Raw genomic sequence first — 24871 nt, 5'->3', positions numbered from 1 at the left:
AAATTGCATTGATCGCCACCTGAAATTCCTTTCTTTACGAAACTATACCAGGCTGTTTTTTTTAAAGCTAAAGTGATGACTGTACTGGTGATCATGATCATTTGAAACTAGAGGACCTGGGGAATCCAGTGGTACCAACCACGTCATGCTGGCTTCACAGGAAGGAGGCTGAATAAAGCTCCAAAGTTAGGCTAAATCTGGCAATGGAAAACAGCATGACCATTTCACAGGGGAACATTTGAATGAAATTGGGGTTTGTGGGTACCCATGAGTCTCTCTTTACAGACATGCTCACGTCATGCTAGTCCCATGCAGGATTCCTAATCAAGACATCTGGTAAGAACTTAATGCAAAAAAATGGAATTGAAAATATGTGTTTAAAAATCTACAATTAATTGCAAGTAACAATAGAAATTCTGCGATCAATTGTGATTTAAGAAATGAAGCATTAGATATCCCTTAATAATTTAATCGACAGCTGAGCAGCTCACAAGTCTCTGTCTTTGAATTTTCAGATTATTGGTCACATAAGGAAATTATTTCATAAGAGCAGAGTTAAATAATATTTGGGGACATTAAAATGTACAGTAAGGAATTAATCTATTGAATATTTTTCCAGAGAAAATTCCCCCAAATTATGCAAAAGCACTTTTTTTTCCAAACTGAATGTGGTATTATAATCAACAGGAGACCACTGATGTGTGAAGTGATTTTAAGAACTCTACACTGTGAGTGAAGATATTGAATATTTTCCACAATACAAATCCACCAAAGTTATACAATAGCCTTTTTTCCAAATGAAGAATTGAAATATAACCAACAGGAGACCATTGATGTGTAAAGTAATTTTGAGGATGCTACACTTTAGAATAATGAAGTTTTTGAATATTTTTGTAGTATCTCTTTTCAACGTTGCAGTCTGTAAATGGTCCCTGTGCACTCATCTCACAGCCAGCTGCACAGAGCGAGCAACGTTATTGTCCAGCTCCGAGGATGGCTCATTTTGTTGAAAATTAAGGTGTATCTCATTGCTTGCCATCCAACAATGAAAAGAGGTGTTGTTTGTGTGATAAGATTTCACTTATGTGATGTTGACTCGGTAAGTTTGAATCTGTGAATATCTTTACAACTTTACCAAGCTGGTTTAGTTGAAAAGCTGCTCATCTTCGCTACTGTGTACTGATACTGAATTTTTTAGCGGCATAGAGTACCGGATTGTACCAGCCTACTTTCACTACTCGTTACACCCCTATTTTATAGCATTAAATAACTTGTTAAAACCAAACTTATCAGAAAAACAAACATCAGGCTGATAAGAACTACCTTAAATGACAGAAACCAGCTTTGGCGTATATTTTTTAGTAAAGCACACGTCCTTACTAACATGGTGGGGTGAGATTTATCGCCGACACTGCAGCCTACCACCAGGAGGCGACTGAGATTTTTTGGCTTCACTTTTGGGCAGCTTTCATGTCATCTGTCTTTATATAAGGTCTATGGCTTATACACAGTGTGAGGCAAAAATAGGTAATAATCGTCAGTGAAAGTGAAGGCCAAACTCAGATTTACCGTAATGTGCTCAGGTGCAACTTTTTGGCAAACAGTCGGCCTTCTTCACTACTACTAGTTTGATGTCTGTTTGATTTGTCTGGGCCTTTACAGTATGTCTGGCATTTTAAATAAGTACATTGCATTTCCTCATTCACTTAGTTCTACTGTAGATAGCATAAGTGCATACTTTTTTAATGGGGCCACAGCAGGAATTAAATGCCACAGGCTGGCAGTGTTAGAGTCACTTCTTTTCATTGACTAACTAAAGGGATTGTTAGTGATACCTTTACGTCGTCCTCTCTTCTTCAAAGTATTTTTCTCAGCAGGATTATTTAAAAGCATGGTACTCTCTGCACCAGTGGAAGCTCCACCTTCACAGAAAACACCTATAAAAGAGCCTGAGGATTAATAATTCATTGATATCCATGACCACTCACACTCTCCTTTAAAAGACACACTCATATTAGTAACAATTCTTACGGCGTCATTAAAATTTTAAAAGCAGCTCCGCATGGAGGATGAGTAAATAAGCGACAATTACAGTGTCTGATGGAAATGTAATGCAGTTCACATTCAGAGGAAATAAGAGCGAGCCTTGGGGGGGGAGGAAAATGACTTATAGCTGGTTGAGGGATGATTTATTTAAAGGGCACTTTTCGAGCCGAGTTCCACGCCAGATACTATGGACAGTCAGAAGTTCAGTCACGTACGGCAGCTGCTGGAGTGTTTTGTGCAGCTTGAGAGGGGGTATTAACAGGAAATAGAAATCCAAAATCATGAGCGTCTATCTCCCGCCGTCATCAGTGAAAGATGCTCGCACAATCTGTTGGGTAATGGGGGGATGTTTAAGCAGGTTATTACCATTAAAATCCAAATAGAAATAAAGAAGCAGACCTGATTGTAAAGTTAATGCAGCGTGGACCCATTTTACAGCCACTTTCAATCTCTCATAGATAAACCAGTAGATCACTTTAATTAGACAATGTGTTAATTGACTGCAGGTCCTGGGGTGTTATGTGTCAACATTAGTCTCCATCAATGACAACCTCCTCCAGGCACGACACCATTCACTCGGACCGAGAGTGAGACGTGATAGTGAGAATGATTGCGAGCGTGTGTATGTGTGTGCGTGCGACTTTGTGTCCGCCTGATACAAGCGAACAAGTATCTGTGACCCAGTGAAGACATATCAGTGCAGGGGAGGGACTGTGCCTGCCGAAGGAGGGCAGAGACAGAGAGAAAGAGAAAAAAGCAAATAGAGGGCACAGAGAGAGAAACACAGCGTGCGGTCTTTCGCTTTGCTGTGGTCTGACATTATAACGTGCTCATCGCCTGGCCGCTCTCCCCGGCTTGTCCGTGTTTGGGAAATGGCAAGGGACATCAATATTACAAGGTATCGCACTTGGCTCAGAAAAAAATGCGGATAAGGTCAAGACACACCGTGCCTCTGGGACTTGGAAGTCTCAAACTGAAAGGTTGATATTCCTTAAATCAATCCATAGGTGTTCAAACTGTGCAAGAGAAGTGGGAGGGAAGAGACACCGCACTGGTAGGTGTTCCCCCCGTGTTCTCTGAGCACCCCAGATGGGAAAAAGGCATTTAATAGAACAGAAATGAAACTAAATTAAATGTGACACTGGGGTGTACCCATGTAATTAACACACACATACTTACACACACACACTTCTCTCTACCTCACACTCACAGATAATGTTAGCACCCTTGTAGTGCCGAACAGGATCAGTGGCCAAGCGTATGATTATACTCAGCTCTCTGAAGTCGTAGCGAGGTGGCTTCCATCAGTGCCTCAGTCGCCGTGGCAATCATACAGGAAACATAATGAGGCCATTAGGTTTGGCGAATGCAGCCTTATAGCCTCTTGTCCGACCGGCTGGGTTTCTACTATGCACGTGCTCATAGCTTCAAAGCTTTTAGCAGCTTGATGTGATCCAAGATCGGCGTTGTGCTGCAGCAGCAGGTGCAATGCATCCTGATTGGATGGCTTCCTGAATGGCTTCTTTAATGTGGTGGCGTTTTCTGTGCGGAGCGTTAAGGAGAGTTTTAACATTATGTGACACTTTTAAGTGCATCCGGTGACCTTTAACAGGAGTTATAAAATGCAATCTCAAATTGTGCTGACCTAGTTAACTTCTGGAAAAAAAAGGACGGAGATGTTTTTTTTGTGTATGCAGCCATCAGGGTTAGATGTGTTTAATAGATGTATATTTTAGTGAGATATTCTGTGATTGTATTTTGATGCATTTTTCTGGTTACATTTCAAATTATGTTGTTGGCTGCACTGTCCTTCCCACACAAAACATTGTAAGCAACTGCTGCTTTTTTATGTTGCGATCTGCGCTACACATTACAGTAGCCAGAAATCAAATATGACCCTACCATACATTATGTGACTCATTCCTACACATGGAATTTGAAAGCTTCGGCACGAAACGTGTAAATTTTCAATGACATAACATGCTTTTAAAACAGCGCTGCATTAAGGTCAAGAGCGAGCCACAGCCCAGAACTGACTGTTGGGGGAACTGCAGCCAAGAGTTTAGCTCTTGAGGCCAGTCAAGATGGATTCTCCATTCATGTTTTTTGGCACGTGGCTTCTTGCTATGACATCATACTTCCAATCCAAAATTTGAAAAAATAAAATAAAAAAAAAACAAGGTATGAGACCCAAATTTGTAGGCTCTAATTAGAGGATAGTGGAGGGATCGAGGGATGAGGGAGATAAGGCCCGCCGCAAGGGTTACATTATTTATGACGTTCTTTTCCCTTCTTTCTTCCTCCGGAGCAGAGGGCCACCAGGGTAGAGGGAAAGGGAAGAACAGAAACAACTTTATTATGTATTACCATCAGTAATTTAGGCTGAGGGGTGAGATGGGTTGATGGAAAGTGAGTGGGAACAAGACCTGCCCCTACATCCTAAATCATACCCCCCGGCTGCACAAGGCTCTGTCCTTGTCGGTGGGTCTCTGAGCTCTTTCTACTCTCTGGCTGGTGCATTTAATGATCATCACATGCAAATAGCAGCCAGTCAGGTGGATGGAGTATTCCACAACATCATTTTTGCAGGTTGTAGGATTCTCTAAAAGCGGAATCATTTAATCGACTCCTGTTCGAAAGATGCCCTGCAAAAGCATGACTAATGCATTTGTCTGATCTTCAGCTTTAATAAGACACCCCACTTGAAAACAGATTTCTTATGCCCTAGTCAATTTTGGGATTTTGAGCTATTTTGCTTCCATACCATGTCTTCTTTTAGACTAGAGGAAGATATACAAAATATACATTTAGGTTTAAAAAGTGAATATTTTATTAGATAATGCACCATTTGCTTATTTAGACATAAGATGTCACAAAACTTGTGTAACTGTCATCATGTAAGTTAAACTGGGGATGTTTCATAGTGATACATATATTATCTAAAAAATTCACAGTCCATTTTTTTTTTATTTCTAAAATGCGTAGAATTTTACAAAAAAAAATTTAAAAGCCTTTTTCTAAGAATGAATATTTAAATAACATTTCATCCCTAAAAACATGGTGTTTTTTTTCTTTTTTTTTTGGGCTGCTGACAGTGTTTTCTGATTGATGGAGTTATAAAAAGAGATATCACAAATTCCCTCTGTAAAAACCGTTGACACTAAAATGACAGCAAAGTGAAACAGTCAATTTTCAACCTAGCTTTATCGAATATTCAGATTTTCAGATTTTTTTTTTTAATGTATGCAAATTATCATGTTGGATAAGATAAAGTCTTAGTTATCTGCATATGCAACCATAAAATTTCACTAATCTTGGATTACAAAAATAAGTTATCAACTGGTAAACTTTCATAGGTATATCTATTAGTTATATTTATTGTTCTGGAAGTGTATGCAAATTAGCATATATTTGATGAGATAATGTCTTATCAAATATATGTGAACATAAAGTCTTATTTTAAGTCATCAGCTGGGGACGTTTCATGGTAATGTTTGTTAGTTAATGTATAGAATTCTTAAATACATTTTAAAAGTCTCTATCTCAAAAAAGTTTTTTTCTCATACTCTGACCAAAAACTTTCAACTTAAGTAGCACTTACATACGTTATTGTTTCCTGTTTTATTCATAAGTATATCCTGAAGGTATTTAAAGAGGGCTTTGTTTATACATCATTAATGGCCTGATTTTTATAACATTGTATTCATAAAAACACAGCAAAAATTGCAAAAAAAAAAAAAAAAGCAAAAATTACAAAAAAGAAAACATTTTAATCTAATATGATAACAAAATGAAACAAGATTTTTTAGCCTGGCTTTAACCAGTTTTCAGATTCTTGCTCCTGAACTATATGCAAATTGGTGCATTTTTAATGAGATAATCGCTGATTTACACATATAACCATATAACCATAAAATTTCAGGAAACTTGTAATACAAAAAATAATCGTCTTAACGTAAGTCATCAACTGGTTAAGTTTCATGGTGAAATCTATTAGTTAAATTTTTTGCCCTTTTAACCCTCGGTGTCCACTCTTCAAAGTCTTATACATGCCTTGTGTTTTTTGTCTGCATGACATATTAACCTTCAAATATTGCTATTGAGAACCTGCGTGTGTTCCTGCGGTTCTAAGAGGGATCTGAGATACAGCTCTATTGATGGCTTGCCAGGTATGATTGACCTGTCTCTGCGCGAGTTCTCTTTACTATAAAACAAACTCATACTCGCCCATCTTTCCTCACTCCAAAGTGTGGCACTGACCACCTGAAAAGCTTACTCCCTATCCTGAGTCATCAACAAAATATGCCAAAATTTGTGGTCACAGATTTCTTAAAAAAAACAAACAAAAAAAAAACCATTATAGATGCTGCTTGGAGGAAATCTCAAGGTTCCCTTAGAAGAGATGAATGTTTCAAGATCACACTAAAAGAGGCACTGCCACGGCTATCCATTTTGTATTCAAGCTGTCAGTCACAATGCCATTATGCTCATGACTGCGGAGGGTGGGGGGATTACACGGCCTCAAAGATACTTCAGGAAAGAACTTGTCACTTTGCTGTGGGCATGCTTCATTGGAATTATGCCCATGAATATAATAAATGACAGTTAGTCTCAACACTGCTACTTCTACATTTTCAGTTAATATCTAAGGTTAAGGCTTCAGCATAACCTGCGTCAGCCCGAGGCAGAGACATGACGACACATACAGCGACAGACAGAGAGGGATAGAGGCAGGGCAGCGGGGGCAGAGACAGCTAGTTGGACAGGTACAGAGAGACAGTGAGAGTGCATTAGCCTTGTGTACACGCCTCAGAGGACACACCATTCCCCCCCAGGGAACCCACAGCAGCGTCAAGTCCTCCCAGAGGTAGTCACAGCACAAGACACGGCCGACCAATCTGGCTGAAATAAGACTGAGAGAAAGCCTCTAGACCAAAGAGGATGTGAATGTATGGCAGATTTCAGGGCAGTCAAGCAAACAGCAAACCAGTCAGCCAGCTGAGATTCATTTGCATTAATATTCTAGGCATTTAGTCCAGAAAGATTCAATGGTTGAGCAGACAGGAATGCGGTATCTTGGCTAAAAGTCAGTGGAATTCTTTAAACGGCTGCCACCCATCCAAAAAGTCTGTCAGGCACTCAAGATTGATCATTTTCCACCACAATCATGTGGTAACATCAACAAGTTCTCCTAAAACTACTGTAAATGACAAAAAAGGTTGCTTGTCATTACCTTACAATTCAGACCCACATGAGCCTTTTCTGATTTGGCACCTCTTTGGTTGCTGTTGTGTTCGGTTTGGGCAACAACAATTACGTGTCTAAGAATAGGGATCGCTTGTGGTTATGGTTCAAAGACTTGCTTGATCAAAGATGGCAGAAGATTGTGGTCATGGCGAAAAGAAGGCCATGTTGTTTGTGGTGAATAATCAAAGTCATGATCCAAAGGAGAACTAATTGGTTAAGATTAGACAGTGATTGTGGTCATGTGGTCGTGTTAAAAAAAGAACCACTTGATTGAGGTTAGGTCGGGACAACTGGCACTCTAAGAGTGTCGGAAAATGCATGGGCAACAAGCTTCTCATAGAGCTAGTACAGTGGAATCAGTTATGGCCTTAAAAACAAAGAGGAGAAATGGTGTATTGATGATTAAGGCGAAGAATAGATTTTGGTAAAGTTAAAAAAAATCAATGTTTGACGATTGGTAGATTTTAAGTGATCATCTCTAACCTTAAAGGCACGCTTTGCCGATTTCAACCAACTTTGTTTATAAAAGTGTCCAGATCTCCCTGCTCATATCTTAAATGTTCACTGTTTCTACATCTGTTGCTCAAACCACAGATTGCCTCTCATCTTTTTTTTTTACGCCCATGACAAACACAGAGTATAAAAGCAGTTTAAGCGAAAGAAACTAACTCATCTCTCTCTCTCTCTCTCTCTCTCTCTCAAAACTCAGACAAAAGTCCAATCAAACGGTAAAACTAAGCAGTACTGATAAATATAAAACCAAGAGTATTTTACTATTTTGCTCATTTCTCATTATAATATGTCTTCAGAAACATATTTTAGTGCACTGGCTAGGCCACCATACTGTTTCCTTTATTGTAAAATGAAGGGCAAAAAAACTTAGATCAAACAGTAAAACTAGGGAATGCTTGTAAACTACAAACTAGATAATGTTGCTGTGTTAACTATTTACAACCTAAAATGTTTTCAGAAAAATATTTTTGGTACTGTTAAACTGAATTACGAGATTGTTTGTTACCAGTTGGTTGCCATATTGTTTCCTGTGTCAAAACTTGCACAACATCACCCACCAGTTATTGGGCTGGTGCAACGAAATGCATTCTGTTAGTTGTAGCTTCTACCTATAGAGCAAAAGGAAATGCCAAAGCAATTTTCCTCAGTCTTCTCTGGTCATATAGCACCAATTTCAAAAGTAGTTTTGTCTTTCTACTGCATAGAGAGCCGGGTTTTATTAAAAGACTACCTTTCCAGCAGGAAAATACTTCTTTAAAATAGCAGTGTCCTTCAGTGTCTGACTTTGACACTGGAAGCTGCTACTTGGTTTATGTTAGAGAACAACCATCATCACCGTTAGAAGAAATACTGGGTCAAGGTTATGGAATAAGCATTTTCATGTTTAAAAATGAACTGCAACGTTAAGTTTCAAGAAAAATGTGTTCAATGTTAAAAGAAACCACTGTTAATAGAAAAATGTGGTCTCCAGTTTTATTGTCAGATCCATCTGAAAAACCGACTTCCTTTCTAAGAGGTTCTGTGGTGCTCTAACAATGTCATGCTACTTTTGCATCATTATTTGCCAGAAGGCATCCCCTGTCAAAAAACCTTGACCATATGTTTTTTAAAAATGTTTGACATGATTATTTTTGGTATTTTTGATAGCTGACAGTGTTTAAACAGAAAAAAAATACAGGTTGTGCAACAAATGCCCCTTGTGGAAGAGAACCATTAGACAAGTAGGGTGCCTCAGGTGGTTTGAGGTGTCTCACCAAACAACCATGGCTCTAGTGAGGACACTCTCTGACAGTCGGATGAAAAATGAAAAAGCCCACAATGCGTCCAATGGGCAGCAGGGTTAAGGCGCTGAACCGAGTTGGTCATCCATCCAACCAGCTCGTCATTGTGTTAGCCAGCCACTCACTCTCACTCTAACTTAACTACTGCTGCAGTTAAGTTAGAGGACTTCAAGCTCAATCTCCCTGTCCTACCATCCCATTCATCACCAGAACAAGCACCAACAGCCAATGAAGATTAAGTAGCAGATCTCCTCTCTTGAGCATGCTCTCGAGGGCCTGGCCTGATTTCTCTTCTTTTTACCACGAAAGAAGAAAAGACTTTGAAATAGAAGCCTCAGTCTTCAAGATAATTATTAAAGATTTAAAGCTGAGGGGCAGCGGCGCAAAATAACCTCCTCACCCTCTCCATCCAGCGCACGCTGATGCAGTCACACACATACACACACAAACATGTGCACACACAAACATGTTCCCCTCACAGTGCCTCAGTCTTCACTGCGGGATAAAAAAACAAGTTCATGCACCGTGTCATAATCAGCTCAGACAAGACTGAATATGTGGGATTTTTTTTTTTTTCAGATGGAATAAAGCGAGAGGAATAGCCACAACAACAAATTAAGCTTGTGAAACCACAAAGAAGAGCCCATCGGCTCCCTGTGAGCTTACATGGTTGTGTAAATGACTTTGATTCATTTTGTCTCATTATTCTCTTCCTATGAGGGCCCTCTTGTGTAAGAGGGGCAGGATTTTCATCCATTTCCATTTCGGGCTGGAATGTGGTCAATGTCATATTGGGGACGAGAAAGGGCTGCCATTTACTGCTGCTGTAAAGATTTACACATGCTATGGCAGCAGGTTGCCCCTGTCTTTGACCTGTACGGTCATGTTGTGACACGCAGAGGACTGCGTGTTGTCGTTCTGCAGCCAGAGAGCAAAGGGAACCTGTTAAGATTCAAATCTTATTCATAACCATTTTCACAGACTCTCAAATTCAGCATCTAGTATTCTATAAGTATTTGGGGTTGTAGCCGGTTCAAAAATTGAAAAAATAAATGTTCTGAAATCTTGTAAGCTGATAAATTAAGTGATATTTTTTTTCAGTTTCTATATATAATGACAGTGCTGACACAATCTTACGATGCAGCGCAGGACGTATTCCATGAGTCCATGCCATTAGGCAACATTGTTTCAAGGAGGCACACATCTTCTGCTCAAATACTGAACGCTCCCTGTCTGTGGTAATGCATTCAGTGCTTACACTTTTTATCGGCATTACAAAACCTGTATGGCACACTAATCTATTTTTTTCAAAAGGGTTCTAAACAGTCAATAAAGCTGGCTTAATTTGCTTTTTTTTTTTTTTTTTTTTTTAAAAAAAGATATTCAGTTCAGTCAAACCCCAAAATTCAGGGGAAACACAAGCTGTCACACAGAGCAGAAATTCATAATCTAAAGAATTTAAGGGCTTATTGAAGATTGAGCAATAATTTATGACTCCCTCCATCCCCAATCAATTAGTTTGGATGAAAAACCTTGCATCATTAGGGAGCAATGAATCATGCAGTAGCATATCTCAAATTCGGTGCAAATAAATCATAAATATACTTCCCAATAGTGCTATAAATCACGACAAACTACATATAATATTCAGAATCCCCTTTCGGAGCAGTGTAGGTGTAATGATTATGCCATAAAACAACAAAGGAAAGGCTTTTACAGAAAGGGAGTTTCGTGCGTAATTGCTTGGAGAGTCAAAGGTCGCGACCGAATACAATTCATAGTGGCTATCCAAGTCTGGCATTTGGGGAACAGTGTGCGTCGGTGCGCATCTGTAGCTTCCAGTGCACCTGTTAACAGCGAACCACAACTCAGCGGCACGACAGAGCACAAAGTCTCCGCTCTGTGCGTCACGGAGTGCTTTCACCCGGCTGCTCAAAAGTACCCCACTCTTCGTGTGAGATGTGAAGTCGTGAAAAGCAACAAAATATGCCGAGGGAGAAAAAAAAAACAAAACACGGTTACTTACGCTGCTGTTCTGCCCTGACCAGTACACCACCGCGTGGTTGTGCGCAGAGTCCCCCGTCAGAGAGAAAGTGCTGCTGGTGAGCTTGGGCTCATCCTGCCGGTTATTCCCTCTCCCTTCATCCCTGTTCCATCTGAACTCAGACCTGCCCAGCTTGTGTCCGTCAAACAACGAGCCCCGATCCTCCGGAGCGCCGGCATCCAAGCCGCTCCGCCCGTTCTCACCGAACTCGGCAAACTCAGGACCGCTTCTCTTCGCTCTCCGGAGCGCAGCATCCTCACCCTTCCCGGGCTCCTCAGCTTTATCACCGCCGCTGTGACTTTCTTCACTGGACCCTGGTGCATCTTCCTTTGCGCTAACTCCATCCAAATTGACATCTTGAGGGAACTGGGGGACATCCTCGGCAGAAACGCCTGTCTCACGGTCGTCGTCCACTCCAGTGTTTTGCTCGGTAACCCCGAGTTCCCTAAACTCTACTCGGATGTTTTTTAGGGTGTCCGGCTCCTCTGTCGGGTCAGTGCGCATCCCCAGCTGTAATTCCTCCAGGTGAAGTTGAACTGGCGACGTGCAAGATGCGCAAGTTATCTCCGCCTTGGCATTTTGTAGGGTATGAGCGGCTATCATCACCCAGATACCCAGAGATAAGTGCAAGCCTGGGCAGAAGCCAGCCCAAGTCTCCATCGCTGACAGAGATTTGGGGGGGTGAAGAACCGTTGGAGACCTTATCCGACACCTTAACTCCTTTCTCTCAGGTCGATATAGAATAACTGACGCCTCGATTGTCCGTCTGGTCGGTTGAGTGGGGAGAAAAGTGCTCTTCAGCGAAACTGTTCACGTCCAAGGATCTTTGGTCGGGAAAGCCACCACACAGGAGGGAGGAGCTGTATCGCAGCCAGCTGCCGAGTGTGCGCCCGGAAGAGACAGTTAGAGAGAGAGAGAGAGAGAGGGAGAGGGAGAGGGAGAGAGAGAGAGAGAGAGAGAGAGAGAGAGAGAGAGAGAGCTGTCCGTGGTGCTGAGTCTTCCCCAAATTTGGAGGTAGTTCAGATATTCGTAACGCAAAAGTCTAGTCTACATATTGATGTATAAAAAAGCATTACAAAATATATTAAATTTAAAAATCCTATATTAATATCTTGATGTTTTTCTCTCTCGCTCCCTCTCTCTCTGCAGTTTTCGAATATAAATTTTTCATTTACCCGATATATACACCCACACATCTTTAATCACATAAAATGACAAAATCTCATATAATATGCAATGCAAGGCAAATTTATTTATATAGCGCATTTAGCAAAGGCAACCTGACCTGCTTTACAGATTAGTCAAGTCAAAGTTCATTAGTAATAGTAATTTTAATTAATTTAAAATTGATCCATAAAGTCCAATTTCACAATAACAATTAAAAATATGCAATGCATTCTTACATTGTGTTGAACTTGTTATCATATGTAGGTCCACTGAAAGTTTTTTTGGGAAATAATGGGATCCTTTCTTATGGTATGACCACTGATGACCTGTATTCAGACACCAGTAAAACTATTTTTAATAAACTTTTTTTTCTGTTCGGTAAGCTCTCTTACACTGAAAAATACTGAATAATATGCCTATCTAAAATAAATATATATGCCAGACTGCAGTGTAACCTGTTTCATTTGTTTGTTTGTTTTTGCAAAAAAGTTCATAAAAGCATGCACATCCTGACAACATAAAAAAAACAAAACAGGTGCTGGACAAGAGATCATACAAGCAAAGAACAAACGAAGTCCATACACACGATCATGCTCCTATAAATATATGATACAAATAGCACCAAAGTAATTTTTCACGCTACATGCTTTTCTTCAGACACACAACTTTAAATACTCCCAGGTCACCTCTCAGGTGATCTGTCAGGTGTCCTGACAGACAAAGTTCACTGTACAATTTGACAATTTGATTGTAATTTTAAGCAAATTTAACATTTAGATCTAAAGTAAACATATATTAAGAATAATAGTTATATTTACTTTCCTCCTTCAAAGCAATCAGTTTCCAAGATTATTTTAAGTAAGATCAACTTGTCAGATTTCACAGTGTATTTGGAGATGTGCATCTGCATTGTTAACTTGTCTGATGAAGAGCATGTAGCTTGGACATCATGCTGGTGGTAATTAAATTAAATATCTATGGGAGCGCAATCTAGCGAGCAGACTTTGTTTTTTCCTCTCTTGATTTAAGAACAACATTTTGAGTAAGATTCCACATCATTGTGAGTGCACCATTAAGGGGTAAATTGTTCTAGCGTTACAGCCAAGAATCTCAAAATAATAATAAAGTCAAGTTTTAAATTGCTTAATGATCATAATCTCCATTTACTGATATACGGGCCCCCAGACAAAAGCCACCACCAATGTTGGATTATATTTTATGTTTCGCTTTGTGCTGTTACGACATGCAGCAAGCCAATCTCTCACTGTCACACGAAACTCAACATACAGTAAGAATGAAGCAGAAGCAGCTTCTTCGTTGTAAGAAGACCATACCTACGGTCAGTAGGACGGTATGAGTTTAAAAGAAAAAAAAAACATGGCGCTGCACAGTGCACATGAAGCCCCAGGAGGGCAGAACACTCACTGATGGATTGGGAAGAATTGGCAGGGAGTTGCACCACTCCTCCGGGGAAATAAGGCAGCGCCTTGAGGCATATGAGAGAGAGAGAGAGATGGAGGGAGGGCTGGGATACAGTGTTTCCGCGTTCTGCGTATCAAGGACTTACAGTGCGGATGGCCTGGTGATATAAAAGCAGGAAGTGTGTGTGTGTGTGTGTGTGTGTGTGTGTGTGTGTGTGTGTGTGTGTGTGTGTGTGTGTGTGTGTGTGTGTGTAGGTGCGTGAGAAACAGACACAGAGTTTGTCAGCCTGTGTATGAGTGAAAGCCTATGCCTAAGTGCAGCAGGGTTATTCATTAGTGATGGAGCATGTTGTGCCCTTGTCTATCAACTTGACTGCCCACAAATTGCCCATCAGGGAAAACTCAGGGGGCTGTGTCTGAATTTCAACAAATTTCCAATCATATCAGTGTGAAAAAGGTTTTTTTTTTGTGTGGATCTGTTGATTTCCAAATCCAGCTGCAGAGCAACCACAGACATTTTTCTTGTGTAAAAATATCAGATAGAGGGAATCAGCACAGTATTACATAGACTACAGAGATTGCTCAGTATTCCACAAAGCACATTTCACCCAAAATGTCTGTGTAGGGGAACTCAGCTGTCTTTACTGAACTCATAAAGACTTTATAATCTATATTTTTAAAATAACTATGAAATGACAGCATAAAAGCAGTGTGATGATGTGATGCTTGATGAACCTACAGAGAATTATCCATTGAATCTGAATCTCTTCTCAGGGAGTTTTATGTGAGTGTCATCTCAATGTTTAGCTGACCAGCCCCAAATTTACTGTTTTGGTGCACTCCCACCGCTCCCATAGCCATATTTTCAACAGCAGGCAGCTGTTTTCAACAAAAAAGCTCAAAAAGCACTGCAGCCCACCAGTCAGTACTAAACTGAGAGATGCATTTAGAGCTGTTGAACATTTAGCAGCCACAGTGACAGATATTTTTATGTAGAGAAAGAAACAGAGCTAAAAGAGATGGATAAAAACACAACTGCACCACAAACAGGAAGACTATTGTTTGCTGAAGTTTGCCAAAATAAATAGTGCTCTGTAATTGTTGAGTTCTTGTTTCAACTTGTTGCCATGTGGCAGAAAAAAATGAGTGATTGCTGGTTTAAAGGGACATGAGGTGTGATGATAATTTTTATGAATTCTGGTACCCACAAGGCTGGTTTGCCTAAGGCAGATGTTCCCATTCTGGAAGTCAGGCTGCAAGATAACTTTGAAGGGTCAAAACAGGATAGGAAAGCAGAAAAACTAGAATTACTGCCGTGCTGTTGGTTCCGCACATCAGTCAAGTTGCACTTACGGTTCAAATCCATGACTGTGAAAAAAGTTAATGCTTTACACATCTTCCCCCCGGCAGCAAAGAAGATTTACACAATCAGCACAGTTTCAAGGTCCAAGATTAGTGTCATCAATTCAGTATCTGAACAAATGTGTCCCCCTCTGTTCCTGACTTACGACGTTGAATAATGGCCAGAAAAGTGTTGTTTTTTTTCTGAATATTGAGATGTCACAGTGAAGTTGACCTCTGATCTTTTGGATATAAAATTTCATCATATCATATCATTAGACATTTGTTTTTTTTTTTTATAATTGGTATAAGAATTCTTGAGTTATAGCCAAAAATATGATTTGTAAAGTCCATGTGACCTTGACTTTTAACTTTCAACTTCAAATCAGTTCATTCTTCAGTCCAAGTGGATGTTTGTGCCAAATTTAAGGACACTCCCTCAAAGCCCTCTTGAGATAACCAATTCACAAGAATGAGACTGATGCAACGTCTAATTGCCCTTGACCTTTAACCACCAAATTCTAATAATTTCATTGTTAAGTCCAAGTGGATGTTTGTGCCAAACTAAAGGAAATGACCTGAAGCTTCTTGAGATATAGTGTTCATGAGAATGGGATGGTTGGACAAACCAAAAACAATATGCCTCCGGCCACGGCTATTGCTGGTGCAGAGGCATAAAAATGTCATTATCCATTCATTATCTGTAACTGCTTATCCTGTTAATGGTCACGGGGGGGGGGGGCACTGTGCAAGAGGCAGAGTACGCCCTGGAAAGGTCTCCAGACTACCACAGGGCTGACACACAGAGACAGACAACCATTCATGCTCATATTCACGGCCAATTTAAAGTCGCAAATTAACCTAGATTGCATGTCTTTGGACTGCTGTAAGAAGCCAGAGAAAACGGACATGTGGAGAACACGCAAATCCCACACAGACGCGCCCCGTGCTATAAGGCAGTACTAACCACCACACCACTGTGCCATCCCCCAAAAATTTATTACGCAAAACGATTACATTGTTTTTTTACAAGGATATTTTTTCAGACATTCCTGTAATCTATTTTGTTGTAAAATACTGACTGTTGTAGCTCTGTTGGTGTGAAAGTATTTCAATAAACATACCACGGTCACAAGTAGACATAGCTTCATTTCAAAGGACAACATTTTGGGAATACGCTTAGGCTATTTGCTTCTTTTCCAAGAAACTGATGAGAAAAGCGATCACAATCTCACATCCATCCATCCATAACATTTAAACGCTTGTCCTATTAAGGGGTCGTAGGGGGGCTGGAGCTGATCCCAGCTAAAACTGGACAAAGGCGGTGTACACCCTGGACAGGTTGCCAGACTATCACAAGGCTGATACATAGAGACAGACAACTACACACTCTCATATTTACACCTGTGAGTGATTTAGAGTCACTCTCATGTCTGAAGCTAGAGCAGCAACCAAGCTTAGCATAAAGCTGTAGTCTTGCTGGTCAAGGAAATAGTACCACAGTTAACCCCCTGTAAAACAGTGATTACACCTAGGTTTTTGTTTGGATTAAACAAATGAGATATAATTTGCTAAGTAGTGGCCATAAGACGTGCTGGTAGGAAGATTTTGTTACCTTCAGACAAAGCTAGGCAAGCCATTTCCCCCTGATTCTGGTCCTTGTGCTAAGCTAAGCTAGCCTCTTGCTGGCTCTAGCAACACTTTTGTCACTAATACATAAGAGTGGTTTCATGCTTGTCATCTAACTCACAGCAAGAAAGTAGATAAGGCATTTCCTAAAAGGACTATGACCAAGCAGGCTGTCACCCAAGAAAAACTCGGAGCCACTCAGATCAACACAGAGACAGCGTCTGTGGACTGAATTATTTCAGAGAGGGACATTTAATGACATTTTAATGAAAGTGAATGAAAGTTCTCATCTCTTGTGATGATGCCATTCATCAATTACCGTGGCTTACTAATGGAGTGGAAATTACTAATCCCTTTTAACGATAAATCAGATGGAATTTTTCCAATCAATCCAAGTAAGATGTTACTTGGAGGAGCACTGCACCAAAAAAGGAGCTGGAACATTTTATACCTCAGATAACACTACACACACACGTATCTCACTGCTATAAGGCCATCTTTATAGGCAGGGTGGCCAGGTGCTAGAAGACCACCTTTAACAGAAGAAAGTGTCCTTGAGCAAGACACTTAATTCCTCCCTGAACCAGGGGTGCTGATCGGTAGCTGACCCTGCCCTCTGTCCTCCCTGCAGCCAGGCATCTGGAAATTTTAGCACAGAGACTAAGAAAAATGAGGTATCACGTTATATTATACTGTTACATAAAAACAGATTTTTTAAAATGAAACACTCCAGCTGTGAATGTCATATTTTCCAGTCATGATAGGTTTGTGTTAACATATTTATTGGAGGCGTACAATTGTCAAAACTGAATATGTTGAGTCTGAAATACTCAAATCCCCACCATATGTTGTTTCTTATATTATCTCTAATATTATTTTTCTCATCTTTTATTGCTTTTAGTCTTTTATTTTTTGAAAAATCATTCATTTAGTACTTTAACTGCATTTTGAGATCTTCCTGTTTTATCAGTTTTATTACTTCTATTTGCTTTATTCTTGTTGGACTTTTGGGTTCGGATCTTGGTCTTGCCTTTTATTTGACTTTTCTAGACCTTTCTCAGTTTGGCATGTTTGTTGATGTCAGTTAAAGCACTTTGTAAACATCTGTTTTTAAAGGTGCTATATACAAAAATGTATTATTATTATTATTATTATTATTATTATTATATTATTATTATGTAAGTTTTTTTTAAATTGTTGAATGTAACTCTAGCCAGACTGATTAAAAAAATCCCAGAAAAATGACACAGGACATAACCTTGATATCTTTACATCCCAAGTTGGGTGAATGCATACTGCATGGCATGGTACTATTGTCATGTTGTTTCTTAGAATAACATTTGACTTTTTGTTAAACTTGAAACAAAAAAATAAAAAATAAAATCTTATATCTGACCCAAAACACATTACAGCTGTTTTGGTGTATCAACTTTCTAGATCTGTAGTTACTAGACAAAAAGGGCTAATTTATTCCCAGACGAGAAGTATATATACAGGAGATATACAAAACAATATTTTTCCTTTTTTATTGTAAATTTGTGACAATAATCTCAGAGAATATTCAAGTTTTTATTGCATAAATGTATGGCTTTCATACTTCATTTTCCCTCTCATAGCTCTGTATTTGTTTTTGTTTTGTTTTTTTAAATCTACAATGGCCCTAATATGGCCCTAGTTGTTGTCTTGTCCTGGACTAACTGGGTTTTCACAAGTCAACAAAGAGGAGCAAACATGTAAGTTTTAGTGACTGTCAGCATGTATCTTTACCTCTACATCGCCCTTGTGGGGAAAACAAATTCTTTAGTCAGCAGATCATGCAGTACTTTGTCAAAAAGAGGTGTCTTGTTCTGTGATATCACAAGAGGACAGTTACTGTGAGGTAGCAACACTTCACTCATTTAAGTCGTCATTTTATCGGGGAAATGTTACTGTAGATACACCAGGACATGAGCACAACACACCAGAGGTGTATCTCTTTTTTGTCCTCTGACAGGGAAAATGCCCTCACTCAATGATGGCATGCACACGTTACTATGGTTACCAAATTATCTTGCATTAATCTATACACCTCATACGCAGACAGCTAACAATCAGCAGATTGCTTTAACAGTCGTGTACCTTTTGAACTGGAGCTGCTTTTTTTTATTTTGCCATCTTTGGGGACAGAGATAAAGGTTACGACTCTAAACTCCATGTATGACCATCAGCGGTGGCGGAAGTATTCAGTTCCTTTACTGAAGTAAATGTACTAATACCACGCTGTGAAAATATCTTGTTAAGGATAGGTAAAGTTACAGGTAAAGGTAAAGTTCTGCATCAAAAATGTTACTTGTGCAAAAGTAAGTAAGCCAAAGTACAATCAGGAAAATGCATGTGAAGTATTAACAGTACAAAAGTACTAAATTCAGGAAAATCTAAAAAAGAAAAAAAAAAGAAAAAAAACATAAATTGAAAATTTAAAAATTCAAATAGAAAATGACTTTAAAAATCATCATTTGTACAGTAGGTAGTAACTTAAGCTATCAGATAAATGTAGTGAAGCAAAAAATACAAAATTTCCGTCTGAAATTTGGTGAAATAAAAGTATAAAGTGGCATGAAAAAAAATACTCAAGTAAAGTAGCTCAAACTTAAGTACTGTACTTGAGTAAATGTAACATTCCACCACTGATGACCAAGTATTGTCATATGACCAAAATTTCACTCTTGACTAAATAAATGACACCTTAGGAAGTTTTATTTCTGGAAGAGGGTCATCTTGTATTTATGACAAAGAAAGTTACATCTTGATAATCAAAAGTTCCTGAAAGGAAAATTGTTCACACAATACCTAAGGTCCTGTTTTCCCTCTTCTTCTGAAAAATCTTAGTATTTCATAGCCATAAATCACCCCAGCTCTGAGAATGTCATATCTACAATCACAAATACATTATCTGTATGATAAGTGATGTTATTGAGGGTATTGCTGCCAGATTGTTATTACCTAAATTAGTTTTCCTGTTTAACGGTGGCTCCCACACAAACTTCCAAGCAGAACACATTGGCCTACTCAGCGTGTAAAAAAAATAAATAAATAAATTTGGCACTGCTTCCAGCAAAGCTAACAAAGTGCTTTGAAAGCCAATGACTCAATAAGTTGAGGTTCAAAGAGGTGCAAATTCAAATCTGTTTAATGATGAGTAAATGACGCTTAGCTGCTTTGAAGAACGCTCATTTATTACAGAGCGCGATCTCATACAGACAATATATGTGTAAAGTATTTAGGAGAAGTATTTCACAGGAATCAAGCCAGAGGGTCATGCTGCTAGTTTTCCTGAGGACAGTTGAGAGGAAATGACTAAAAAGAACAATCTCTGTAATACGTAGATGTGTTTAAGTATTTTGATCCTTTACCAGAGTAAAAGTTCCGGTACTTTTCTAAAAATACTCAATATGCAAATATAAAAGTACTCAATGCAGAGAAATTACCCATATATCATAGGATATATCTAATTAATATTTTCATTATGATTTAATCTGCAGGGTTTATTACAGTCACAATTAAACAGAGCACAGACATTCAAATGTCTTGTTTTGTCCAACGGGTCCTCCAACTAATGCAACCACATATAAGTCATCTATTCATACCTCTGAATACAACTCACAGAAACGTTTCCAAAATTAGCGCACCTACCGCTGCACAACAGCAAAGCTTGTATATGACTGTTAAGACTCCGTTTTGAGCACCTGGGTAACGTTACGAAGCGGTCACATTTGCATCAGAACTACATGGTCAAAGTTTTGGCAACAAAAGTTTTTGTTTGGGTATAGGAAAACCATGAAGATTGGCTTAAAATAAGTATGTACTGTCACATAGTATGTAAAATCACTCATGTGACATTAGTCAACATACTACGTTTCACTATAATAACTCTACATTGATTTTTTTGTTTTCACATGGGACATAAACACTGATCTCCTGGATGAAAGTCTGGTGCTTGTTTGACCCATCCACCTCCCCTTCCTCAGTGCTTCCCAGCCAGACTTTATTGCTCTTTCTGCTATGTCTTCCGACTTCCTCCTTTGCCCCGTAATGTTTACTATGGCCACTAGAGGTCTCCACCAAAAAAGAAAAAGAAATAAATGTAAACGTGTCATAATTTTAAGTAAAAACACCCTGTGAGGTCATATTTATCATATAGACTATTTTATCCCAATAACAACAACCCACCCTCAAATTATTCAGTTAACAGTGACTTTTTGTAATTTATACCACAGATTTGAATGACTAAATCCATAAAATCTTGGGTATGTTACATTTAAAAAATTACTTAAGTTTGTAGTTGCATATTATTTTTTTGATAACTGACAAATCAACTAATTAAATAAATAAGGAATAATTTATGCATAATTTCTGTATAATGTCAATCTTGATTTGTAAAGTAATAAGTAACCTTAGCTTTCAGATTAATGTAGGGATGCAGAGGAGTATAAATGTGATAAACTGGAAATGCTCAAGTTTTCAGTTAGAGTAGGCTACTTGAGAAAGTGTTCTTTGCAACATTTCACGGCTATAAGGGACAATTCATCTTTTCAATATAAAATTTCACCTTCTCTCATCATATTGTTTATTTCAATGTTCTGAACACATGATGCTCACTGAAGATCACAGCACATTTAAATTCCATTTGTATCCAAAGAAAGACAGATGGCACATGAGCTGTGTAGTCTTTCAGACAACTTATTTGAGATAGTAAATTAAACGTTGAGACAAGCTTTATAAAATTGCTGGCCAAAAATATCCCAACAGTGACTGTATGGTCATTTCTGAACCAGAAACCATTAATGGATCCATGCTTTTGGCGTGCATGCTGCTGCCTGCAGCTCAGTAATGTCTGCTGGAGATTTGAAGCAAATCAAAGCTTCATCCTACAGGCTGAGACATGCACTTAAAGTTGCTAAGTGAATTCTTATTATTGCAAACAAACCTTTTAGCACAGTGCTTCAGAGCATGTCACCCACACATTACTGCACTTATTGAGAAATATGAATATGTGAAAAATAGATCCTAAATCTACATATATATGTGTGCAGTAGCTGTATTACACTATAAATTGATTATGGTCTTTGTCTATATTATTCATTCATGCCCTTTTTCAGAGATAACTTCTGTCCTCTGGATTTAACATAGCAAAGTCACGCTCAGTCTGATCGGTGGAGGACCTCTCAACCAAGGCATATACAAACAGAAATTAACCAAAGGAGTGGGAAGTTTAATTTCATTATTCTACCTACCACAAAATATGCAAATCCATTTTAGCATACCGTCTCTGGTGGTCATCCGTAATTTGTAGAAGCGTAGCTACATGAAACTTGTTTGGAGATATGATTTCTAAAAAAAGATGTTGAAAGGGAATTGCAGTTAAGCTTGAGTGGAATGAGACTCATTATTTCGCCAATGATAGCTGGACTGTGTGGGTGTAATTAGGAACAAGTCACGCTGCCTGTGTGTGTGTCGTAATGCGAGCTTTTCTGTATATTTTTGTGGTAAGGTCATCCTGCATGTGTTGTCCCACTGACTAGCTCATTGAAAGTACTCTGCACTGCGCTCATACATTCTTTATCACTAATATTTGGATAATGCTATCGCAGAAGCGTAGTGCTCACCCTCTTCCCCTCCCGGTTAACACTGTTAGCTCTGTCAACACTATTTATCTAGTCAGCATAATAACTGCTACCTGCTGGCCCAACCATCTCCATCTTAAGAACTTTGTCCAGATAATCCATATGCTCTGACTCCCCCCCTTTTAAATACTGTACATCTTCTGAATGTGTGAAACTGAAATTCGGTGTCAAGCGCTTTAAGTACTTCTTAAACAAAAGTACTTGCTTAGGATAAGCCTGATGTTTCATTGTTAAGTTTAAAAGCTCCCGAAAAAGCTAGTAAGTGGACCTTGAGTTTAGACTTTGTTCAAGTAGATTAGGGAAACCTTGTGGTCACTTTTTGCAAAGGTTAGGGGACAATTTTGGTTATGCCAACCACCCAAACTGTAAAAGCCAGATAATTATTATACTACGTCATCAGCCTTGATCTCCTCATTCTAAAGGTTTTGTCACTTTTGAGAGATTATTAACATAACGACAAGAGGCTGCTTTTTTAGGAACATGCAGAAATAAAAATAAAGAAAATAAGTATTTGAACCCCTAGCCACCAATACTGTCATTTTCCTGGAATGGACTGACTTGAAAGACCGACGGCAACACTGACTGATAACAGTGAGCAGCTTTCCAGGGTACGTCTTTTGTTTTTCCAAACTACATCAGATAATACCACGCCCACTTCTGCATGACAAATGCGGGCGACCAGATGTCAACGCCTGATGTATGTCTGCCAGCCTACTGCTGAAAGTAAAACTATGGCAGGCTGGGTGCCCCATGAAACTGCACAGCTTGAGTACATCAGTGGCTTTGAGCAACACATTTTGCAAAAAAACCTTCCCCTCTTATCCCTCTCCTTAAAGGCAGGACGTTGTGTTTTGATGCCCATCTACCTCCTTTACCAGTGGAGGTCCAACTGACTTTTGCCTGCACACACTGCCCTCACTACAATGACAAAGAGCTGGTTGAAAATCAGTAACACTTCCTCTTAACAACCCATATCGAAGTTTTCCAAGCTACTGTAGCTGCCACATTTTGCAGAGACTGAACTTCAATGCCTGAACGCCTTCTGACTCCCCATCAGATCAGCAAACTTTTGGAGGAAGTGAGAGGAATGTGCAATCAGACAGCCAACTTTCGTATGACGTCAAGTCCATCTAAAGTGGGCTAAAATGATAATGGACGCCTCTAAGGTTTATTTTTCCCAGTATGAAGTGTTTGGTCAAAATAACGTCATTTGTCACAAGAAAAAATACTGAACTATGAGTAAAAGATTTCCAAATAAATTGGGATATTTGCTGAAAGAATCAAAATAGGGCAGCTATTTCATAGCCTCTGGCTTTCTAACTAAACACATACATACACAGCCTAAGCAGTAATTGTAGATGTCATTAGAAGGAGGTCACACTTACTGAATCAATACAGACAGGGGACATGGTAAATACTCCAAAGCCTAGGGAATCAAGCACTGTCAGGACCATGTGACATTTGGATGAGGCTCTTGTGGCTTTCCTGGCACATCAAACTGAAAGGTCAGGCTATGATAGAGAGTCCTTGGACACGCAACTGTAATTGACCTTTTCCTTTGATAGTAGGGCATGGATTGACATATGCTTCTATAGGGGCTCGGCTTCATTCACTTCTGTACAAATATAATGAGTTATGTTGCTTGGGGAGTTATTAGGTACAGTAAGTATTAGGCTTAGAGGATGGGTGTTACCAGTGGGAACTGAAGTGAAACACAGGAGCTTTGTATATGGTGTGGTGGTGGATAATCTGCCAACAGAAGATCTGAATTTGAAAACAACATACTCATCTTGTCATAGGGTATTTTTGTGTTTTACACTATTGACATGATGACTGCTGTGGCTTGCATACTCCTCTTAATGTTAATCATTTAAATTCTATGATGTAGTGACTGATGCAGGATGAATAGATGCCTTAATTAACACAGATATTTTCCAGTTATATAATTTTATTTTAATACCACACTGATTATATCCCGGTGACTTCCAAACTCACATTGTGACAGCTGACAGGTGTTTTCGAACGACTGCCAGAATCTCATAATCTAGCACTCCTCTGGTATCTCTGTAAGTATTACTCTGCTATATTTACCTTTTTGTACCTGTAACCTAGCAACATGTCAGCATCCATCAGGTAAGCTACACCCGCTAACTGAATTTCAATTGTGTGAAAATGCATCAAAGTAACTTTATTACATCTATTATCATTGAAAATCTGAATAGGGCTCAAGTTTGCTGTGGATGTTGATTAATGGCCGAGTTTGCATCCTCCCCTTAATGCAGAGTCAACCAGCTGTCAGTCATGCTGCTGGCGGGCACACCGTGTGTGTTCATCAGCCACAGCATAGGGACAAATACTATTCAAATCACGCTGACATAAAGGCAGAGAGATCAGACTGTAAGTGGACACAGATCAGTAACACCTCTGCAGACTGGAAGAGCAGGAGGTGATGGCGCGGAAATTTTCAGTGCTTTTTAGAGTTGTTGTTTTTTTTTTATCACCAAGCTTTATTGTGTCACA

At 39.2% G+C, this 24871-nt stretch overlaps 1 protein-coding gene across 1 annotated transcript in view; it reads right to left on the bottom strand.

Annotated features, from left to right (window-relative positions):
* sorcs3 (sortilin related VPS10 domain containing receptor 3) overlaps positions 1 to 11929 on the bottom strand; it is a 275666-nt gene extending 263737 nt beyond the window's left edge. The window contains exon 1 of the mRNA XM_042484973.1: positions 11113 to 11929. Within this exon, the coding sequence (XP_042340907.1) occupies positions 11113 to 11790 (678 nt within the window). The 5' untranslated portion in view covers positions 11791 to 11929. The remainder of the gene's footprint in view (positions 1 to 11112) is intronic.
* Between the last annotated feature and the right edge of the window lie 12942 nt (positions 11930 to 24871).

This window comes from Plectropomus leopardus, chromosome 4, assembly GCF_008729295.1.
Source record: "Plectropomus leopardus isolate mb chromosome 4, YSFRI_Pleo_2.0, whole genome shotgun sequence".
NCBI classification, from domain to species: Eukaryota; Metazoa; Chordata; class Actinopteri; order Perciformes; family Serranidae; genus Plectropomus; species Plectropomus leopardus.
The sequence above is the reverse complement of the archived record's forward strand: the minus strand, read 5'-3'. Positions and strand labels throughout refer to the sequence as shown.